Here is a 21,858-nt window from a genome sequence, read left to right as displayed (position 1 = left end):
GAGAGGAGAAAGGAGATATGATGAGAGAGAGAGAAGAGAGAGATATGATAGAGAGAGAGAGGGGGGGGGAGCATTGATATGAGAGAGGGAGAGAGAGAGAGAGAGAGAGAGAGAGGGGGGGGGAGGAGGGAGGGAGATGATATAGAGAGAGAGGATCAGAGGGGAGGAGATATTAGAGGAGAGAGGGGGGGAGAAGATGATATGATAGAGGGGAGAGAGAACATGAGAAGAGAGAGAGGGGAGTGATAGGGGGGGGACCGTAGATGATATACAGAGAGAGATAGAGGGTGGGGAGATGATCTTAGAGAGCTATAGAGAGAGAGAGAGAGAGAGAGGAGAGAGAGCAGAGAGAGAGAAGAGGAGTAGTGACTTGAGAGAGAGAGAGAGAGAGAGAGAGAGAGAGAGAGAGAGAGAGAGAGAGAAGAGGAGAGAGAATAGAGGCGCGAAGTGAGATAGGAGATGATATATGATGGGAGAGAGAGCGAGACTGGAGAGATGGAGATTGATATGAGAAAGAGCGAGAAGAGGCGGAGAAGAGAGAGATAGAGGAGAGAGAGAGAGAGAGAGAGAGATAATATGAGAGAGGAAAGAAAGGGGGGGAGAGGAGATGATATGAAAGAGAGAGACAGAGAGAGGGGGGGGGAGAGTCCACTGGCAGGGGAATGTACTTGGGGAAAGTGAACACTGCTGAATATGGTGGAAGACGCTGTCGAAAGGGAGGGCGGGGTCTCATCTCGGGATTCTGCTGCGAATTACAGTTTATTGCAAAAACACACGAGGTCCAGGAATAGCGCGTCCTGTCCGGGGAGACTGAAACTCTGTCCCAGTGAGGCTCTGAGATCCTGGACAGGGCGGGTCTGTAACTGCCCTCCAGCGCAACCTACTGTGGTCTTTATTTGTTAGACAGGTACAGGCAGGTACGCGTTTGAACATGCATGACATGTCATGGGATGCGCTGCGCCCAGATATAGGCTCGTTTTCACGGGATGTCCCTGGATAGGAGTTGAGAAAGGAAGGAGATCAATAATCAAAAACGGAAAAAGAAAATAATACAAATCAAACAACACTGACAGAAGGGATCAATTTGCAACTGCCGGTTTAAATAACCTGACGTCATCTCCCCCAAACACAACGCAGCGATTCCCTGCAAGCAAACACGCGGATACAGGGCGCGTCACGGAGGGCATTCTGCGCAGAATCTGACCGGTTTAGCCAATGGGTGCGCGCACGGGGATAACGATCAGAAATGCAGCGGCTAAACTAACACCCATAATAACAAACAGCGGCTCTGAGCTCGCCATAGCTCTCGCGATATTCTGTACGCGTCGCCTCACCTCTTATGGGGGGGGGGGGGGGGGGGTGCTGTCGCGATATTTCGCTTCAGGAAGATGTCTGAAGGAGAGTTGGGCAGAAAGTGGGACCGCTGCCTCGCGGACTGCGCCGTGAAGCTCGGTAATTAAAACATTGAAATCAAAGTGAACGAATCAGAACCGGGCCGGTGCATTGCAGCGTGAGGCGCGGCACACGGGACAGTGCGGGGACGCTAGCGCCCTGCAAATCTGCAGGGAGAGCAAGGGCAGGGACATGGGGTCAGAACCGAGGGGTCACTGCGATACAGACCCAACCGAACAGAACCCGGACTGAGCCGGGACGCTGTCGGCTCGGGGAGATTAACGGGGCCGCGTCAGGGAAGAGGTAGGTCACCGGGTAAACGGGCTAGGAGAGCGGACACATTGACAGTGTAGCACAGGCACGGCCACAATTCAATGTGCTGCAGCGTTTAAACTATGCCCTGTAACGTGGTCGGAACCACGGCGCAGCGGCGTGCAAAAAGCCCAGAATTTAGGAGAGAGAGACGAACTGCATGCACAGTGCAGACTCCAACACGCACAGAGCTTCGAGAAACGAACTCCACAGTGCAGTGTGATCCAGGGCCCTTGAGCAGGTGTGGTTTACCATCTCCTGGGTTCAGGGGTCACTGCGTTCCTGCAGACGGTTAGCGCTGATTGAGTTCCGGGCAGGACTTGGGAGAGGAGACGGAGCCAGGAGCCCCCCCAGGAGTGCCTTCGTTCAGACACCTTCTCCCCTGTATTATCAGTGAAGCATTCTCGTGAGCAGGGCTGGGGTGTGACGAGCAGCGTTCTCATGCGCAGGGCAGGGCAGTGTGATGGCCTCTCCTGACTCTGTCCTGTCCTGTGTTCTCTCCTCACAGGGGCTGGGCTGGGGCTCGGGATCGTGTTTTCAGTCTTGTTCTTCAAACGTGAGTATCTCTCTCTCCCCCCCTCTCCAGTCCCGTCGCCTCTCTCTCCCCCCCTCTCCAGTCCCGTCGCCTCTCTCTTCCCCACTCTCCAGTCCCGTTGTGCCTTTCTACCCCCCTCTCCAGTCCCGTCGCCTCTCTCCCTCCTCTCCAGTCCTGCCCCCACTCTCCAGACCCGTCGCCTCTCTCCCCCCACTCCAGACCCGTCGCCTCTCTCTCTCCTCCCTCTCCAGTCCCGTCGCCTCTCTCTCTCTCCCCCCTCTCCAGTCCCGTCGCCTCTCTCTCTCCCCCCCCTCTCCAGTCCCGTCGCCTCTCTCTCTCTCCCCCCTCTCCAGTCCCGTCGCCTCTCTCTCTCTCCCCCCTCTCCAGTCCGGTCGCCCCCACCCCTCCAGTCCCGTCGCCTCTCTCTCCCCTCCTGCTAAGGAACTGTGTGTTTTTCTGCCCGCAGGTCGGACGTGGCCCATTGTCTTAGGTTCAGGGATGGGTCTGGGGATGGCGTACTCAAATTGTCAGCAAGACTTCCAGGCACCTTACCTGCTGCACGGCAAGTGTGTGAAGGTGAGCGCCTCTGCATCTCTCTCTCTCCTCCTCTCTCCTCTGAGCAATTGCTGATGAAGGGCCAGCTCTCTGTGTGTGTGGGGAGGGGCGGCTCTGTATGTGTGTAGGGGGGCTGTGTGTGTGTGTGTGTGTGTGTGTGTATGGGGAGGGGCAGCTCTGTGTGCGTGTGTGGCTCATAATGAAAAGGCACCAGTTCTAGTATTCAGTATTATCCAGTGGAGGGTTGATGCTTCTTGATTTGTGAGCTAATATTTATTTTTTTATTTTTGTCTCCAGGAACAGTAGCAGCATTATGTGTGTGACACTAGGGGGTGCTGTCTGTTTCCTGAGGCTGGCCGGAGCGCCTCTCCACCCCCCTCCCTCTCCCCGGTCCATTCTTCTCATCAACACAGACATCAGCTTGTTTGTCAGCGTGTGCGTTTTGTTGTTGTAATAACGATGATGATGTCATTGCCGCTCTGTTCTGGTGATCACTCTCATTCAATAAAGACAGTTCTGAATTGATGCAGCTGCACAGCAGTGTTTGTGTTTCGGGAGGCGGAGGGTTACCAGGGTTACCAGGCAGACGGCAGCTGTGTCCAGCTGCTGCAATGTTTAAAACATTAGAAATGGGACGGCTTTGGTCTGGGAACAGTTTACAATAGAGGTGACGAGGACACCATTAATCTGAGAGGAGCTGAAAACATCAGCACAGGATCCTCTCATGAGAGAAGAGAGCACTCACACTGAGGGCACTTGCACTGTAATGAGAGAGCAGTCACACTGAAAACATTCACACTGAGAGTGCTGGGGGGCGGCTCCTATCCGAAGCCTGGGCTGGGGAAGCAGGAACGCCAGCCTGCCGGCTCCAGTGCTCTCGGGAATGTCAGGAATGCTGCGGGAATGCCAAGGCCAGGCAGGGAGATGCTTTTATTACTAGCAGGTGATCACAGGGTCCCACAGGAAATTCAGATTCACCTTCCAGCCAGGCAAACAAGGGGAGAGGAGAGGGGAGAGAGAGGATGGTGAATTGGCAAGTTTTAGCTAAGTAATTTTTGGACTGGACAATCGGTTTGTAGGTTATTAAACTCGTCATTGACATTGCCGTGGACAGCACCGGGATTTTTAAATTGACAGATTCAGAAACTATGCATTGTTTCCTCTCTCTCTCCCACACTCCCTCTCTCACCCCCCTCTCCCTCTGACTCTGTCCGCCGAACCTTCTGTCCTCACTCAATGGGATCTCACTGGCAACTGAGCGTGAGAGCAGCGTGCCAACTCTCCCTCTCTGTCGTCCTAATTCTGTCCATCTCAATGGTATCTCACTGGCAACTGAAGCGTGAGGACTCTGCAGATAGAGAGAGAGAGAGAGAGAGAGAGAGATGAAGAGAGATGAGAGATAGAGAGAGAGATGAGAGAGAGAAGAGAGAAGAGAGGGGAAGGTAGAGAGAGAGAGACAGAGAAGGGGAGGTAGGGGGAGAGAGAGAGAGAGCCAGAGGAAAGAGGAGAGAGGAGAAGAGCGGGGAGGGAGGGGGGGAGAGAGATAGAGAGAAGGGAGGGAGAGAGAGAGCGAAGAGGATGGGGGGGGGGGGGGGAGAGAGGGAGGAGGGGAGAGAGAAGGAGAGAGAGAGGGGAGGGAGGGGAGAGCTCATTGATCTCGCTTCAATTAGGACTCTCCGGCAGGAGAGATAGTGAGAGAGAGAGAGAGGGGATGTAGTGGGAGAAAACTAGAATATCAGCGAGTTGAGGAGGGGAGATAGAGAGAGAGATGGTAGGGGATCCAGAGTATAGCTGGAGAGACAGCGAGTAGAGCGGGGTAGGAGGTAGACAAGAGAAGGAGGGCAGGCAGAGCGTGCGAGAGAGGGACGAGATCGATGGTCTGGATGGAGCGAGAGAGAGAGAGAGAGACGGGTATGGGGTAGAGAGACTGGGCGAGCGACGAGGAGGGAGGGTGAGAGAGACAAGAGATCGAGTGTCGGGGAGGAGATAGTGTAGATAAGCGCGAGCTAGAGAGATAGAGAGAGAGAGGAGGTACAAAAGACACAAAAAGGCAATACAGCCATAGAGCCGGGTGGGGGGTGGTAATCAAGGGGGTAGGTAGGGACAAAGGGGATACAACACGAGAGGTATACAAGAGAGGACTAGATGGGGGGGGTCCGAGGGGGGTGAAGAGGGGTAGAGCCGGTTGATAGGTGGGGGGAGGCGGGGAGAAGTAGAGGGCGAGAGAGCTGGATCTAGAGACTATGGGGGGAGAGAGTGGGAGACTAAGAGCGAGACCGCCATAGATACATCGGGAGGAGATATGGATGTGGTAATGGATAGGTGGATAGTACTGGAGTTTAGAGTATAGACAAGAGGTGTCGAGCGAGACTGATATAGAGGAGGAGAGAGGCGAGAGAGGAGTATCGGGATTAGCGAGACGAGAGATGACGAGAGTAGAGAAGATATAAGGGAGAGGGATGTGATGATAGTGTATCTGAGAGAGGGTACTGAGTCTATCTCCGAGCGCTGGCTGTGGGGTGGGATTTCTTCCTAGGACGGATGCGCTAACGCTATATGTCAAGTGGATAGGACGTGAATTCTCTCTTACGAGGAGTGATCTCGGTGCTCGCTTCATCAGTTATCACATATATTAATCTGCTGGTGATCTATCTTGGAGTCTGCGAGATGATTCTCCAGGTCTCTCGATAGCAGGATAGAGTCGATGACACTCACTCTTGCGAAGAGCGGTCTCTAGTCCTGTAGCCCGAGTTTTATGTTGTGTTTACGGAAATCATGCGCGACATTGTGGTGGTATTTTAGGCATTCATCGGTCTCTTTTACATCGTGACTCTAGCATGGCTCATTGAGAGAGAGGGATCTTCTTATACTTATTACGTCTGTACTGGTTAGCCTATTGGATCGCTAGTCACAGCTGGGATAATCTCTCTAGTATATAGCAAAAGTCGCCTTGACGGTTTTTTCTTTCTTACTGTTGTTTGTTTGTGTTGTGTTTTTATTTGCGGGCTCGCGCTCTCGCATATCTGCTGCTGTGTCACCGTTCGACGCTAGCATACAACCATTTCTATACTGTACTACTAAGGGCGACTCACTATAGGTCCATCTTTTCTCAACTCTCGGATCTCTGCATTTTCGATCCGCTTACTCTCCTTTCTCTCTTCTCTTAGCGCGATAGCTATCGAGAGAGAGAGCGAGCAGAGAGGAGAGATAGAGAGGGAGAGAGAGAGAGAGAGAGAGAGGATGAGAGAGAGAGAGAGAGAGAATGTGAAGGTAGAGTTGTTGAGATGGAGAGGGAGAGAGAGAGAGATGCAATGCAAAGTCAGTTCAGAACAGCGCGGCACCTGCGCGTCCCGGGGCGCGTTCCGCTCACCCTCCCACCCGGCGCATTTCCCTGAATCATTTGGCTTCAAGATGTTTTTGATAGTGTAAGGTTTTTTTTTTGGTGGGGGTCCAGCTCTGACGCTGTTATTGACCATTTCTTCTGCGTGTCCTACTTCCATCTTCGGATTCTTCTCAATACAAACCCCGGTCTCGTTGCAGAGACCCTCGGCGCGCCGGATCACGGGACCCTGACTGAACCCTTTGCGGGTGTGCAAGCACTGAGCCCGGACTGCTCCCTCGCACCCTGCCAGCGCCGACCAGCGCGCACCGCAAACAGGACTGACACCGTTTCATGTCTTTTTAAAAAGTGGTAAGTGTAAAAGAAAACCGTCTTTTTATATTATTCTCTCTCCTCTCGCTTCTTTCCTTCGTTTCTAAGTTATTTTTTCTAAAAGTTATTTTATCCTGCGTTTTTTTTTCTTCCTGTCTCGTATCGGAGAGAATTGCATTTATAAAAGCAGCCTCCTAATGCGACGTGCCCTTTTCTGCACGCATTTTATCTCGATGATAAATGATGAAATTGAGCTTTTTAAATCCCAGCAAACCGACAATGAGTTGCAGATGTGAAGCGACCCCGAGCCGCCTAACCTGCGTGTCGCAGGAGAGAGAGAGAGAGAGAGAGAGGAGAGAGAGAGAGAGAGAGAGAGAGAGAGAGAGAGAGAGAGAGAGAGAGAGAGAGAGAGAGAGAGAGAGAGAGAGAGAGAGCGCAACAATAAAACAAACAGAAAGAATATACGATTCGACTTGATAATAGTAATCATATTTATAACCATAATTCCAAACGTGCTGTGGACCTGGGCGTGTAGCGACGTCGTTTGCAAATTGAGAAGTTTGTGTAAGGCGGCTTCCTAGTGCAGATCAGAAGCGTGTTTTAATAAATCTCTCCGCTCGCTCGGCTGGTCGGGCTCTGAGAGCACTTGGCGACCCTGCTGTCAGTCGCTGTGTTTTTGCAGACGGAGGAGAGACTGCAGTTCCGAAAAGCGACACGAGGATTTATAGAGCGACACGTTCCAGCGTCTGGGTCCTGTGTTGCAGCACGTTACTTGAGTGTTTTTACGAGGTTAATTAACTTTATTAAACGTCATCAGAAAAATATATTTCAGGGCATCTTGCATATATTCGTGCTGTTCAGAATAATATATTTCAGAGCATCTTGTATATATTCGTGCAGATCGGAGTAATATATTTCAGAACATCCTGTATATATTCGTGCAGATCGGAGTAATATATTTCAGAGCATCCTGTATATATTCGTGCAGATCAGAGTAATATATTTCAGAGCATCCTGTATATATTCGTGCAGTTCAGAGTAATATATTTCAGAGCATCCTGTATATATTCGTGCAGTTCAGAATAATATATTTCAGAGCATCCTGTATATATTCGTGCTGTTCAGAGTAATATATTTCAGCGCATCCTGTATATATTCGTGCAGATCGGAGTAATATATTTCAGAGCATCCTGTATATATTCGTGCAGATCGGAGTAATATATTTCAGAGCATCCTGTATATATTCGTGCAGATCAGAGTAATATATTTCAGAGCATCCTGTATATATTCGTGCTGTTCAGAGTAATATATTTCAGAGCATCCTGTATATATTCGTGCTGTTCAGAGTAATATATTTCAGAGCATCCTGTATATATTCGTGCAGATCAGAGTAATATATTTCAGAGCATCCTGTATATATTCGTGCAGATCAGAGTAATATATTTCAGAGCATCCTGTATATATTCGTGCTGTTCAGAGTAATATATTTCAGAGCATCCTGTATATATTCGTGCAGATCGGAATAATATATTTCAGAGCATCCTGTATATATTCGTGCAGTTCAGAGTAATATATTTCAGAGCATCCTGTATATATTCGTGCAGTTCAGAGTAATATATTTCAGAGCATCCTGTATATATTCGTGCAGTTCAGAGTAATATATTTCAGAGCATCCTGTATATATTCGTGCAGTTCAGAATAATATATTTCAGAGCATCCTGTATATATTCGTGCAGTTCAGAGTAATATATTTCAGAGCATCCTGTATATATTAGTGCAGATCGGAATAATATATTTCAGAGCATCCTGTATATATTCGTGCAGATCAGAATAATATATTTCAGAGCATCCTGTATATATTCGTGCAGATCAGAATAATATATTTCAGAGCATCCTGTATATATTCGTGCATTCTTGCAGTGAACGTAGGAATATAAGTCGTCGTCTGTATATATAAAGTCTTCGGCATATATATTCATGCAGTACGTCAAGAATTATCCCGGCATATTAAATTATATATATATATATATATATATATATATATATATATATATATACCCGAGTGAAGGGAGGGTTACTGAAGACACAGTGAAAGAAACAGTTGGGTTTTTGCAGTGCAGTGAATTACTGCTTAGGATAGACCAGGCACAGTTGTAATGGGTTCTTACCGTTCTCTCCATTACGCACAGATGATTAGAGCTAGTTTGACCACTTTGATACACTTTGAGACATCTGTCCTCTACCAATCCCCATAGCTATCCTGTTTGAAATGCTGATATACAGGCAACAAGAGCTCTTGAAATCTAAAGTGTCAGATGTTACAACTGACCCCATGGCCAAGGTCAGGTGTAACACTCAGTGAAGAATAATTAAATAAACAACAACACATTTCTCAGACTCAGCAATGTAATGTTTTATTGAATGAGATGAATTTTCACATCAAACAAATATGTTTGTTTTTCTTTAACTGAAAAACTGAATATCTTTACTGAAGAACAAAAATGTTCACATAAAGCATTTTCAAAACTTTCTAACATCCCTAAATTCCTAGGCCTTATCAAGCAAGAATGTGTCTCTGTGTCACAGCTGTGATGTGTCTCTGAGTCACAGCTGTGATGTGTCTCTGTGTCACAGCTGTGATGTGTCTCTGAGTCACAGCTGTGATGTGTTTCTGAGTCACAGCTGTGATATATTTCTGAGTCACAGCTGTGATGTGTTTCTGAGTCACAGCTGTGATATATTTCTGAGTCACAGCTGTGATGTGTCTCTGTGTCACAGCTGTGATGTGTCTCTGAGTCACAGCTGTGATGTGTTTCTGAGTCACAGCTGTGATGTGTTTCTGAGTCACAGCTGTGATGTGTCTGTGTCACAGCTGGGATGTGTCTCTGAGTCACAGCTGTGATATCTGAATATTGTGTTTCCTGCAGTGCAAGATTCATGAGCCCCAATATAGTTCAGCTAATGGTGTATGGGGTTAATTGTAACACGTGTTACAGCTGGCCCCAACCCAGGGAGCCATTACTAAACCTCATTTTCCAGCAAGAAGTAACAAGACAGAGATCAGGGATGAGAATGCTGAAATCCTGGCGCCATAAGCTGGATAAGACAGCTCTATATCACAAGAAGAACACGGAGGAGACAATTCACTCTACTCGGTCACAAACCCATCTCTGTAGCTACAATCTCTTCACTCTACTCGGTCACAAACCCATCTCTGTAGATACAATCTCAGGACACGGGATCTTGAGATCTTGAGTCGGGCTCCAGGCAGCGCCCCCTCCTGGCGGCACACTGCAGCGAGTCGGGCTCCAGGCAGCGCCCCCTCCTGGCGGCACACTGCAGCGAGTCGGGCTCCAGGCAGCGCCCCCTCCTGGCGGCACACTGCAGCAAGTCGGGCTCCAGGCAGCGCCCCCTCCTGGTGGCACACTGCAGCAAGTCGGGCTCCAGGCAGCGCCCCCTCCTGGTGGCACACTGCTGTGAGTCGGGCTCCAGGCAGCGCCCCCTCCTGGCGGCACACTGCAGCAAGTCGGGCTCCAGGCAGCGCCCCCTCCTGGTGGCACACTGCTGTGAGTCGGGCTCCAGGCAGCACCCCCTCCTGGTGGCACCCTGCATCGAATCGGGCTCCAGGCAGCGCTCTCTCCTCTTCCAGGTGAATTGATTCCAGGTGGCTCTCGGAATGGTTGGAATGTGGGAACCTCTTCCCAATTACAGCCCACGCACTTCTCTCCTGTCTGTCACTGCCGCTCCTTCCTGAGGTGTGCAGAACGTGAGCAGGTGTAATAATGAGATTCTATGATGGGATTACACTGCTGAGGAAATTATCACATCACTGAGTGACAGCTACTGTAGCGACTGGGAATGGATTAACCCTGTCATGAGGATCCAAGATATCGTCACCTGAACTATACAGAGTGTGTGTGTGTGTGTGTGTGTGTATGTGTGTGTGTGTGCCAGTGTGTGTGTGTGTGCGTGTGTGTATGTTAGTGTGCGTGTGTGCCTGTCTGTGTGGGTGTGTTTGTATTTGTCAGTGTGTGTGTGAGTATGCCAGTGTGCGTGTGTGTGTGTGTGTGTGTGCTTGCAGCTCAGTGTCTGACTCTGCTCTTGTAACTGCACAGTAAATAAACAGCTCCCTGCTCCTTGATCACTGGCAGCTTCAGGCTTCCTCGCTGTGCATGTGTTTGTGCTGCTTCAGGGAAATGTAACCCTGAAATCAATCCCAGCACGGGGCAAAGCTTCCCAACTCAGCCGGCTCTATGCTGCAGTCAAACAGTGGCGCCACCCTGTGGCCTGCAAGTGCAGGTCCTGCATTCAGTGTTTCTTTCTCTGTGGACAGTGTTGAAGGCTCTCTTTCCCTTCCTCTCTCAGGTTGCTGTAGTGCTGCTGGAGCGATGCCGAGCTGCGTTGTGATTGGCTGGCTTCTGCTGCTGCCAGTTCTGTGCCTGACCGCGCCCGCTCATATTAACCGCCTGGCGCTGTTCCCTGACAAGAGTGCCTGGTGCGAGGCGAAGAACATCACGCAGATCGTGGGGCACAGCGGCTGTGAGGCACAGTCCATACAAAACCGGTGAGTCCCAGAGAGACTGTCTGGCACTGTGTGTGAGTGTGTGTGTGTGTGTGAGTGTGTATATATATTGTGTGTATATATATAAACATCTCTCTCTCTGTCTCCACAGGGCCTGTCTGGGGCAGTGCTTCAGCTACAGTGTGCCCAACACCTTCCCCCAGTCCACAGAGTCCCTGGTGCACTGCGATTCCTGCATGCCAGCCCAGTCACTGTGGGAGGTGGTGAGTATCACTGCTCCCTGAATCACTGCTCCCTGAATCACTGCACCCTGAATCATTGCTCCCTAAATCACTGCATCCTGAATCACTGCTCCCTGAATCACTGCACCCTGAATCACTGCACCCTGAATCACTGCACCCTGAGTCCCTGCTCCCTGAATCACTGCACCCTGAATCACTGCACCCTGAATCACTGCTCCCTGAATCACTGCACCCTGAATCACTGCACCCTGAATCACTGCTCCCTGAATCACTGCACCCTGAATCACTGCTCCCTGAATCACTGCACCCTGAATCACTGCACCCTGAATCATGCACCCTGAATCACTGCACCCTGAATCATGCACCCTGAATCACTGCACCCTGAATCACTGCTCCCTGAATCATGCACCCTGAATCACTGCACCCTGAATCACTGCTCCCTGAATCATGCACCCTGAATCACTGCACCCTGAGTCACTGCTCCCTGAATCACTGCACCCTGAATCACTGCACCCTGAATCCCTGCTCCCTGAATCCCTGCACCCTGAATCACTGCACCCTGAATCACTGCTCCCTGAATCACTGCACCCTGAATCACTGCACCCTGAATCATGCACCCTGAATCACTGCACCCTGAATCACTGCTCCCTGAATCACTGCTCCCTGAATCACTGCACCCTGAATCACTGCTCCCTGAATCACTGCACCCTGAATCCCTGCTCCCTGAGTCCCTGCTCCCTGAATCACTGCACCCTGAATCACTGATCCCTGAATCACTGCACCCTGAATCACTGCACCCTGAATCACTGCACCCTGAATCACTGCACCCTGAATCACTGCTCCCTGAATCACTGCACCCTGAATCACTGCACCCTGAATCACTGCACCCTGAATCACTGCTCCCTGAATCACTGCACCCTGAATCACTGCACCCTGAATCACTGCTCCCTGAATCACTGCTCCCTGAATCACTGCACCCTGAATCACTGCACCCTGAATCACTGCACCCTGAATCACTGCACCCTGAATCACTGCACCCTGAATCACTGCACCCTGAATCACTGCACCCTGAATCACTGCTCCCTGAATCACTGCTCCCTGAATCACTGCACCCTGAGTCCCTGCTCCCTGAATCACTGCACCCTGAATCACTGCTCCCTGAATCACTGCACCCTGAATCGCTGCTCCCTGAATCACTGCTCCCTGAATCACTGCTCCCTGAATCACTGCACCCTGAATCCCTGCTCCCTGAATCACTGCACCCTGAGTCACTGCTCCCTGAATCACTGCACCCTGAGTCCCTGCTCCCTGAATCACTGCACCCTGAATCCCTGCTCCCTGAATCACTGCTCCCTGAATCACTGCTCCCTGAATCACTGCACCCTGAGTTCCTGCTGTGTTTAGGGTTTGTAGCTGCTCTCCTCTTTGCAGGTCACCCTGGACTGCCCCGGGAACAAGGAGATGCCCCGCGTGGACAAGCTAGTGGAGAAGATCCTGCACTGCAGCTGCCAGTCCTGCGGCAAGGAGCCCGTCCTGGAGGGGGAGCTGTTCAACGTGTACCTGAAGCCCCCCGTGCTCCCCCAGCCTGGCCATGGCCACCACCACCTGGAGAGAGAGGGGCAGGGGGAGGGGGAGAGCGAGCATGCTGCCCTGCCAAAACACACTGAGAAACAAGAGGACTAGACCCTTCCCTCCTCCCCCTCACCCCCTCCCCTCCTCTACCCTCACTATCTCCCTCCTTCCCCTCTCCTCCTCTCCCCTCACTGTATCCTGCCCTCCCCTCCTCTACCCTCACTATCTCCCTCACCCCCTCACTCCCCTGCTCTCCCCTCACTGTCTCCCTTACCCCCTCCCCTCCTCTCCCCTCACTATCTCCCTCCTTCCCCTCTCCTCCTCTCCCCTCACTGTATCCTGCCCTCCCCTCCTCTACCCTCACTATCTCCCTCACCCCCTCACTCCCCTGCTCTCCCCTCACTGTCTCCCTTACCCCCTCTCTCCCCTCCTCTCCTCTCACATTCACAGTTATATTATAACGTTTTAACAGGTTAGAGTATCCTTACTGATGAAAAAAGGTACAAAATTGGTCTAACTGTATGAAAAATATTCTAAATGAAGAAAGTAAATAAAGCGTCTTCGTTCTGCTCAGTAAAGGTTCGATGCAGCAATCGATTTGTATGCAGCTGCAGCACCGAGAGTCAGTTTGAGGATCTGCAGGTTTAGCCGAAGCAGATACCACAGATGACCATCCGAGGGCAGAGGACTCACAGGAACCTCTTGACAGACTGCCAGAGCCACCGGGACGCAGTAAGGCAGACGAGAGCTCAGAGCTGAGGGATTGAAGGGTCAGGATGAGGCTGCTTTAAACAGGAGAGTTACAAATGTGGCTTTATTCAGAGTCACGGCTGCATTTCATGACAAGCAAAGGAGCCAGCCGTCTGTAGTGAGTGAAGCACTGGGGGATGTTAAAGCTTGTTTGCAATGAGACAGGCAGGTTTGATGCTGGCCTGTGCAGGTTTAAGATGCTGTTTAATTTGGAGCTCTCTTGGCCTGCAGGCAGCAGCAGCAGCGATGAGAAGCAGGACAATGCACAGCTGCCTCTCTTTCATGCATGGCTGCACATTTTCAGGCACTGGCTGTAATTCTGCTTTTAATCTTTATAGAGCTTTTACACCTACTGCAGTGTGATAGCGAGTCTCGCTGGGGTTTGAGTGCAGTGCAGTGTGATAGCGAGTCTCGCTGGGGTTTGAGTGCAGTGCAGGGCAGTGTGATAGCGAGTCTCGCTGGGGTTCGAGTGCAGTGAAATGTGATAGCGAGTCTCGCTGGGGTTCGAGTGCAATGCAGGGCAGTGTGATAGCGAGTCTCGCTGGGGTTCGAGTGCAGTGAAATGTGATAGCGAGTCTCGCTGGGGTTTGAGTGCAGTGAAATGTGGTAGCGAGTCTCGCTGGGGTTCGAGTGCAGTGAAATGTGATAGCGAGTCTCGCTGGGGTTCGAGTGCAGTGCAGTGTGATAGCGAGTCTCGCTGGGGTTTGAGTGCAGTGAAGTGTGATAGCGAGTCTCGCTGGGGTTTGAGTGCAGTGAAATGTGATAGCGAGTCTCGCTGGGGTTTGAGTGCAGTGAAATGTGGTAGCGAGTCTCGCTGGGGTTCGAGTGCAGTGAAATGTGATAGCGAGTCTCGCTGGGGTTCGAGTGCAGTGAAATGTGATAGCGAGTCTCGCTGGGGTTTGAGTGCAGTGAAATGTGATAGCGAGTCTCGCTGGGGTTCGAGTGCAGTGAAGTGTGATAGCGAGTCTCGCTGGGGTTCGAGTGCAGTGAAATGTGATAGCGAGTCTCGCTGGGGTTTGAGTGCAGTGAAATGTGGTAGCGAGTCTCGCTGGGGTTCGAGTGCAGTGAAATGTGATAGCGAGTCTCGCTGGGGTTCGAGTGCAGCGAAATGTGATAGCGAGTCTCGCTGGGGTTTGAGTGCAGTGAAGTGTGATAGCGAGTCTCGCTGGGGTTCGAGTGCAGGGCAGTGTGAGAGTGAGTCTCGCTGGGGTTTGAGTGCAGTGCAGTGTGATAGCGAGTCTCGCTGGGGTTTGAGTGCAGTGCAGGGCAGTGTGATAGCGAGTCTCGCTGGGGTTTGAGTGCAGTGCAGGGCAGTGTGATAGCGAGTCTCGCTGGGGTTTGAGTGCAGTGAAATGTGATAGCGAGTCTCGCTGGGGTTCGAGTGCAGTGCAGGGCAGTGTGATAGCGAGTCTCGCTGGGGTTCGAGTGCAGTGAAATGTGATAGCGAGTCTCGCTGGGGTTCGAGTGCAGTGAAATGTGATAGCAAGTCTCGCTGGGGTTCGAGTGCAGTGAAATGTGATAGCGAGTCTCGCTGGGGTTTGAGTGCAGTGCAGTGTGATAGCGAGTCTCGCTGGGGTTCGAGTGCAGTGCAGGGCAGTGTGAGAGTGAGTCTCGCTGGGGTTCGAGTGCAGTGAAATGTGGTAGCGAGTCTCGCTGGGGTTTGAGTGCAGTGCAGTGTGATAGCGAGTCTCGCTGGGGTTCGAGTGCAGTGCAGGGCAGTGTGAGAGTGAGTCTCGCTGGGGTTCGAGTGCAGCGAAATGTTATAGCGAGTCTCGCTGGGGTTTGAGTGCAGTGCAGTGTGATAGCGAGTCTCGCTGGGGTTCGAGTGCAGTGCAGTCTCGCTGGGGTTCGAGTGCAGTGTGATAGTGAGTCTCGCTGGGGTTCGAGTGCAGTGAAATGTGATAGCGAGTCTCGCTGGGGTTTGAGTGCAGTGTGATAGTGCAGTGTGAGTAGTGAGTCTCGCTGGGGTTCGAGTGCAGTGTGGTGGTGAGTCTCGCTGGGGTTCGAGTGCAGTGTGATAGCGAGTATTGCTGGGTTTAGGGTTTGGGTTAGAAATTTGCATTAGAAATGAGAACACAGAGGCGCTCAGCACGGTGACAAGGGGCGGGGGATAGGGTTGCTATGGTGACAAGGGATACAGAAATGGATTGAAAGCCTTGCCTGTCTCTGACTAGCGTTTCATCAGTGTAGCTTGTCTCAAAATCGTATGTTAACAAGAGATCATTACTTCATTCATTGTTGTAAAAATGACTGCTTGTATTATCTATTCCACGCTGTGAGCAGTAATTATTATTAAAGAGAAAATGAGTTGCTTTTTAAAAATGATGATTATTAATGAATAAATAAATATGTATGAAGCACTTAAGTTGATTGGGGACCATGTCATAGTGTGCAATGAGAAAGCACTGTGCTGTCTGTGACAATAAAGAGAAGCTGTTTCACACTGCTGAGCGAGCCAGCCTCGTGTGTGTGTGTGTGTGTGTGCGTGAGTGTGTGTGTGTGTGTGTGTGTGTGATCACAGCCTCGTGTGTGTGTGTGTGTGTGTGTGTGTGATCACAGCCTCGTGTGTGTGTGTGTGTGTGTGTGTGTGTGTGTGTGTGTGTGTGTGTGTGTGTGTGTGTGTGTGTGATCACCCTCGTGTGGTGAGTGTGGCAATCCCAGCACTCGTGGTGTGGTGTGAGTGGCGTCGTGTGTGTGTGTGAGTGTGCGATCCCAGCCTTGTGTGTGCGATCCCAGCCTCGTGTGAGTGTGTGTGTGAGAGTGTGTGATCCCAGCCTCGTGTGAGTGTGTGTGTGAGAGTGTGTGATCCCAGCCTTGTGTGTGTGTGACTGTGTGCAATCCCAGCCTTGTGTGTGAGTGTGTGCGATCCCACCCTTGTGTGAGTGTGTGTGTGTGTGTGCAATCCCAGACTCGTGTGTGTATGTGTGATCCCAGCCTCATGTGTGTGAGTGTGAGTGTGTGTGTTTCTGTGTGATTATCTGCATGGAGTGCTTATGGAAGTATATTTTGTTTTGCATTAAGTGAGTTTAAGTGATATAGCTAGACCCCCTCCCTCCCTCTCTCTCCCTCTCCCCTTTCTCTCTGTGGTTAGCGCAGGATCTCGCCCGTGTTCAATCCGGCGATGCGGCTGCACTGAGACAGTGCGCCGGGGACTGTGTGTAACGCAGGAGCGGCGCGCAAGTAGAGAGGCGTCTACACGGCGTTCCACTCCAGCGGGTTTTAGGGTCATTATTATGCAAAGCGTGGAAAATTGCAAATGTGAGCGCGGGCTGCCAGGCTGCTGCAGGCGGAAGTCATTATATCTCAAGAGCACTTTTAAAGCACTTTTTCAAATCCACGCGCTTCTCAATCTTTTCTGAGTGACCCGCTCCATCTGGAAAGGAGAGAAAGGACTCGCCGCGAAGCCTCCGGCACGCACACATGGAAGCGACGCGCCCTCTGGTTGCATTCATTATTATGTAAATGCACGTTCTCTTAAATTCACATGAACAGAAAAACCGCAAACGATGATCCCTTGATGATCCCTCGAGTCCGTGTCACGGTTCATAATGAGCAGAATTACAATAATTGACATTGTAATTATGCATAGGCTAATGCAATGGACCCGCCGCGGACATGCTCTCTGTGCAGCTTATCTCTCGAGGACCGCGACCCCGCTGTGACTGGAATTAAGCCCGCTTTATTACTGAGGCACCCCGAGGACCGAGCAACAATTACCGGCCGGGACTGAAGAGGCTGCCGCTGAATCAAGCACGGCGCGCTGAACCTCGAGAAGGCGGGCAGCAATCTACACGTGGAGCCGCTCTTTATAAATAGAAGGTACTTCAAAGTTTACACCGCAGAAGCAAATGAAAACAGTGGAAAATAACGCCAATTTTTGAAAAAACAACAACTGGACAATTAAACTACAAATAAACTACCCATAATCAATCAATCAATCTATCAATCTATCTATCTATCGCTCTCGCTCTCTATCTCCCTCTCTCTCATTCTCTCTGTCTATCTCTATCTATCTATCTCTCTCTCTATCTATCTATCTCTCTCTCTATCTCTCTATATCTCTATCTCTTTATCTCTCTATCTTTCTCTCTCTCTATCTATCTCTAACTGCATATTCCTCGGATACGCTCACACACTGGAATGCTTCTTGATTCGCTTGAGTGGTTAATGATCGGATCTCATGCACGGGTTTTTAAATGCACTAGTTTATGAAACTCCGTCATTTATATAAAGAGCTGCTCTGTGGAATGAGAGGGATTCTCACTCTCATGCAAACAGTGTCAGCGGCAGGGTCATCCGCACATAAGCAGCTCATGTAGCGTCTCGGTGCGTCTCCAGACGATTGGAAACAAAGGGAAATAGATACTGCGACAGTCTTCACACATCCCATAGCATCTGTAAACGCACTGGGCAGCTTCACATGTGATGTGTTCATGTGTAAAGTACATTGTTAAACAATTCAAATGGATGCAGGTGTGTTTTAACCCTGTTGCATGAGATTGCAATGTGATTCTAAAAGCAATGTTCGTGCCGGCTGGTGGAGTTCAGCTCCCTATAGCGACCCCATCGACTCTCAGCGATGTATTTAATCTTACACAACAACCCTGTCCAGTAAATCCAAGAAACGTTTAGAAAGATGTTTCTCTTTCTCTCTCTCTCTCTCTCTCTCTCCCTCCCTCCCTCTCCCCCTCTCTCTCTCTCTCTCTCTCTCTCTCTCCTTCCCAACTTTCACTGTCATTATAATATCATCACAGCTCGGTTCCTGATTATCAGAGGAAGTCGAGACAGCATCATTTCAGAGAATAACAATAACAATACTGATACAATACTAATCACCGCTGCCTGCCTGACTGGCCACTCACCACAAACCAAGGCAGAGGAACGGGGTTGGAGAGACGGGAAGAAGGGCAACAAACCCCATTTGTGTAAGAAAGACATGGACTCGAGTTTTTTTCTGGAAGGGTTCAACGCCACGCTGGAAGGGGGCAGCTATTTGGAGGGGGGCAGCGGCTGGGTGGCCGCGTTCCTCTGCCTGATCATCCTCATCACCACCGTGGGAAACTTCCTCCTCATCCTGCTGATCTTCACGCAGCGCTGCCTCAGGAACACCTCCAACTACTTCCTGGTGTCTCTCTTCATGTCCGACCTGATGGTGGGCTTGGTGGTCATGCCCCCGGCCATGCTGAACGAGCTCTGCGGGAGATGGGTGCTGGCGGGCGGCTTCTGCTCCGTTTGGGTCTCCTTCGATGTGATGTGCTGCAGCGCCTCCATCCTCAACCTGTGTGTCATCAGCCTGGACCGCTACCTGCTCATCATCTCTCCGCTCAAATACAAGCTCCGCATGCGCCCGGGCCGCGCCGTGATGCTCATCCTCGCCACCTGGACCCTGGCGGCGCTCGCCTCCTTCCTGCCCATCGAGATGGGCTGGCACGAACTGGACTTCGAGATCCAGGCGCCGAACGGGACCGACCCCTCGCCCGCGCCCCACCAGCCTCCCTCCGCCCCGGAGGACGAGGAGCAGTGCCGGCTGCTGGTCAGCCTCCCCTACGCGCTCATTGCATCCAGTCTGACTTTCTTCCTGCCTTCCATCGCCATTTCATTCACCTACTGCCGGATACTGCGGGCCGCCCGGAAGCAGGCGGTGCAGGTGGCCTCCCTCACTACTAACGTGGCGTCCACCTCCGACGCGCCCGTGCAGGTACGAACAGCCAAGCGGCTCCGTCGATGTACTATAGTGCTCAGAGGCGCCTCTCCTGGGGCAGAAATATAGAATAACAGCACTTGAGATGAGAGAGCTCAGAGGCGCCTCTCCTGGGGCAGAAATATAGAATAACAGCACTTGAGATGAGAGAGCTCAGAGGCGCCTCTCCTGGGGCAGAAATATAGAATAACAGCACTTGAGATGAGAGAGCTCAGAGGCGCCTCTCCTGGGGCAGAAATATAGAATAACAGCACTTGAGATGAGAGAGCTCAGAGGCGCCTCTCCTGGGGCAGAAATATAGAATAACAGCACTTGAGATGAGAGAGCTCAGAGGCGCCTCTCCTGGGGCAGAAATATAGAATAACAGCACTTGAGATGAGGCTGTAATTCTGGTAACATTATAAACCACGAGAGCAACACCCACTAATAATAATAATAATGACGTGCTGATGGTAATGTATTGGACGCAGAGCCCCGCTCTCCTGTATTGTTGCTCTAATGCAGGAGTGAATCACATCTTTCCCTGATAATGTTAGTAATGAACGACGTTGTAAAGCAATTAAAAGCACATTTGCAGCTGTAGTGAGTCAGTGAGCCCCGTGTTAATGTGCGGAGTAAGCACCTCGAACAGGAGCTTGCTTGTGACGGGTTTGTTCTGTGCGGAGCAGCGCCACCCCCAATCAATGCTTTTTTTATTCGTCCCCCCCCCCCCCCGTTCCAGACGAGGTGAGAGCAGCCAGCCAGCGTGACAGACTACCTGACAGGAAACCAAACGAGATTTCTTCCACTCTCCAGCAAAGCCTGCCAGGGGAGCGCGGCGCTGTCTGTGAAACCCGCCAGCTGGGTTTGTTTAATTATGGGATATTCCCCACTGATCTCGCACCGTTTCAAAGCAGCGGCAGCAGCACGTGTCCGATCACCGGTATCTCTGTAGAGCCTCTGCGGGTTCCGCTGTAACGCAAGGCAATGGAGCCGTGGCGCTCGCGAATAAGCATGCGCAGTTTACACAGCGCTTCTGACGGACAGGGAGAAGCTGCCCCTGTGCAAAGTCTAACCCCGACTTAAAGTGTCCCCTCTGCACACATTCGATGTTTCGAACCAGTTTAGTTTTTTTATCCAGCTCCTGTGCCCCCAGGTCCCAAGGCCGGCACCCCAGTGCGCTGCAGGGACGAGTGAGAGCCGCAAGCTGGCCAGCAAGCACAGCAGGAAGGCGCTGAAGGCCAGCCTGACGCTTGGCATCCTGCTGGGCATGTTCTTCGTGGCGTGGCTGCCTTTCTTCATGGCAAACATGGTACAGGTAAACCTTGCCTCAATCTGCACCCCTCTATATCTAACACACAACTCCTGACCCTCAATCTGTACCCCTCTATATCTCACACACAGCCCCTGACCTTCAATCTGCACCCCTCTATATCTAACACACAACCCCTGACCCTCAATCTGTACCCCTCTATATCTCACACACAGCCCCTGACCCTCAATCTGCACCCCTCTATATCTCACACACAGCCCCTGATCCTCAACCTGCACCCCTCTATATCTAACACACAACCCCTGACCCTCAATCTGCACCCCTCTATATCTCACACACAGCCCCTGATCCTCAACCTGCACCCCTCTATATCTAACACACAACCCCTGACCCTCAATCTGTATCCCTCTGTATCTCACACACAGCCCCTGATCCTCAATCTGTACCCCTCTATACTGTAACAGAACCCCCTCTCCTCTCTCCTCTCCAGGCAGTGTGTGACTATCTCCTCTCCTCTCCTCTCTCCTCTCCAGGCAGTGTGTGACTATCTCCTCTCCTCTCTCTCTCTCCGCTCACACTGATAAAGGAGACTAGAGAGGAGAAGGTCCGTCACACTCTAGGCAGTGGGACTACAAGATCCGTCTCACTCTCCTGATGACCTCCTCTCTCTCCTCTCCTCTCTCCTCTCCAGGCAGTGTGTGACTATCTCCTCTCCTCTCCTCTCCCCTCTCCAGGCAGTGTGTGACTACCTCCTCTCCTCTCCTCTCCTCTCTCCTCTCCAGGCAGTGTGTGACTATCTCCTCTCCTCTCCTCTCCTCTCTCCTCTCCAGGCAGTGTGTGATTGCATCTCTGGCAGGCTGTTTGATGTTCTCACCTGGCTGGGTTACTGTAACAGCACCATGAACCCGATCATCTACCCACTGTTCATGCGTGATTTCAAGAGGGCCATGGCTCGGCACCTGCCCTGCTGCCCCCGGGCCTGGGAGCGCCGGCCCAGCCTGGTTTCTCTCTCTGTGCGCAATTCCCACAGCGCCCACCGGGTGGGGCTGTCCCTGAAGAACATGGTGACCCTGCCGGGCGAGATCGAGTCTCTGATCTCCGACCCCTGCGACCCCACCGTGCCCCTGCCCGGCAACAAGGACTCCCCGGCAACCGGCGCCGACTCCGTCAACCTGTTCGACGTGGAGCATGCTGGGAATGAGCTGCTGCCCAACCAGCTCCACACAGCCTTGGACTGAACCACCCGGGGGGTGGGGGTTAGTGAACACAGCCAGCCTTGGACTAACCACCGCAGGGGGCGGGCGGGGGGGGGGGGGCGGGGGTTAGTGAACACAGCCAGCCTTGGACTGGGAAAATGAAAAAACCCTGTTGTC

At 51.5% G+C, this 21,858-nt stretch overlaps 4 protein-coding genes across 6 annotated transcripts; 3 read left to right on the top strand and 1 right to left on the bottom strand.

The window, feature by feature from the left end:
- The first annotated feature begins 1,351 nt into the window (after positions 1 to 1,351).
- Positions 1,352 to 3,319, top strand: LOC121328411 (MICOS complex subunit MIC10-like). The gene is made up of 4 exons (XM_041273055.1): positions 1,352 to 1,452; positions 2,213 to 2,260; positions 2,706 to 2,815; positions 3,092 to 3,319. The coding sequence occupies exons 1-4, from the start codon at positions 1,389 to 1,391 to the stop codon at positions 3,098 to 3,100; spliced, it is 231 nt and encodes a 76-aa protein (XP_041128989.1). The 5' UTR covers positions 1,352 to 1,388; the 3' UTR covers positions 3,101 to 3,319.
- A 2,815-nt stretch (positions 3,320 to 6,134) lies between these two features.
- On the top strand, positions 6,135 to 12,991 carry LOC121328205 (neuroblastoma suppressor of tumorigenicity 1-like). Of its 2 annotated transcripts, XM_041272755.1 has the most exons (5): positions 6,135 to 6,219; positions 6,335 to 6,485; positions 10,812 to 11,010; positions 11,120 to 11,231; positions 12,642 to 12,991. In XM_041272755.1, the coding sequence occupies exons 3-5, from the start codon at positions 10,835 to 10,837 to the stop codon at positions 12,891 to 12,893; spliced, it is 540 nt and encodes a 179-aa protein (XP_041128689.1). In that variant the 5' UTR covers positions 6,135 to 6,219; positions 6,335 to 6,485; positions 10,812 to 10,834; the 3' UTR covers positions 12,894 to 12,991. The 2 variants fall into 2 exon arrangements, with proteins under 2 accessions (XP_041128689.1, XP_041128688.1); XM_041272754.1 differs by having other exon boundaries at positions 6,149 to 6,485.
- A 231-nt stretch (positions 12,992 to 13,222) lies between these two features.
- Positions 13,223 to 15,768, bottom strand: LOC121328944 (uncharacterized protein C2orf16-like). The gene is made up of 3 exons (XM_041274092.1): positions 15,760 to 15,768; positions 15,431 to 15,562; positions 13,223 to 14,642 (listed from the first exon to the last, which is right to left on the bottom strand). The coding sequence occupies exons 1-3, from the start codon at positions 15,766 to 15,768 to the stop codon at positions 13,833 to 13,835; spliced, it is 951 nt and encodes a 316-aa protein (XP_041130026.1). The 3' UTR covers positions 13,223 to 13,832.
- A 1,822-nt stretch (positions 15,769 to 17,590) lies between these two features.
- On the top strand, positions 17,591 to 21,742 carry htr6 (5-hydroxytryptamine (serotonin) receptor 6). Of its 2 annotated transcripts, none has more exons than XM_041273193.1 (3): positions 17,591 to 19,230; positions 20,369 to 20,524; positions 21,316 to 21,742. In XM_041273193.1, the coding sequence occupies exons 1-3, from the start codon at positions 18,169 to 18,171 to the stop codon at positions 21,721 to 21,723; spliced, it is 1,626 nt and encodes a 541-aa protein (XP_041129127.1). In that variant the 5' UTR covers positions 17,591 to 18,168; the 3' UTR covers positions 21,724 to 21,742. The 2 variants fall into 2 exon arrangements, with proteins under 2 accessions (XP_041129127.1, XP_041129126.1); XM_041273192.1 differs by having other exon boundaries at positions 20,369 to 20,530.
- Positions 21,743 to 21,858: the final 116 nt, after the last annotated feature.

This window comes from Polyodon spathula, chromosome 16 (assembly GCF_017654505.1).
Source record: "Polyodon spathula isolate WHYD16114869_AA chromosome 16, ASM1765450v1, whole genome shotgun sequence".
NCBI classification, from domain to species: domain Eukaryota; kingdom Metazoa; phylum Chordata; class Actinopteri; order Acipenseriformes; family Polyodontidae; genus Polyodon; species Polyodon spathula.
The sequence above is the reverse complement of the archived record's forward strand: the minus strand, read 5'-3'. Positions and strand labels throughout refer to the sequence as shown.

Coding starts and splice junctions, on each gene's coding strand:
- LOC121328411 (XM_041273055.1), top strand. CDS start 1,389: ATGTCTGAAGGAGAGTTGGGCAGAAAGTGGGACCGCTGCCTCGCGGAC. Junction 1,453..2,212: donor GGACTGCGCCGTGAAGCTCG/GTAATTAAAACA, acceptor CTCTCCTCACAG/GGGCTGGGCTGGGGCTCGGG. Junction 2,261..2,705: donor TTCAGTCTTGTTCTTCAAAC/GTGAGTATCTCT, acceptor TTCTGCCCGCAG/GTCGGACGTGGCCCATTGTC.
- LOC121328205 (XM_041272755.1), top strand. CDS start 10,835: ATGCCGAGCTGCGTTGTGATTGGCTGGCTTCTGCTGCTGCCAGTTCTG. Junction 11,011..11,119: donor GCACAGTCCATACAAAACCG/GTGAGTCCCAGA, acceptor CTGTCTCCACAG/GGCCTGTCTGGGGCAGTGCT. Junction 11,232..12,641: donor CCCAGTCACTGTGGGAGGTG/GTGAGTATCACT, acceptor TCCTCTTTGCAG/GTCACCCTGGACTGCCCCGG.
- LOC121328944 (XM_041274092.1), bottom strand. Junction 14,643..15,430: donor CCAGCGAGACTCGCTATCAC/ATTTCACTGCAC, acceptor ACTCGCTATCAC/ATTTCGCTGCACTCGAACCC.
- htr6 (XM_041273192.1), top strand. CDS start 18,169: ATGTTTCTCTTTCTCTCTCTCTCTCTCTCTCTCTCCCTCCCTCCCTCT. Junction 19,231..20,368: donor CCTCCGACGCGCCCGTGCAG/GTACGAACAGCC, acceptor CTGTGCCCCCAG/GTCCCAAGGCCGGCACCCCA. Junction 20,531..21,315: donor TCATGGCAAACATGGTACAG/GTAAACCTTGCC, acceptor TCTCCTCTCCAG/GCAGTGTGTGATTGCATCTC.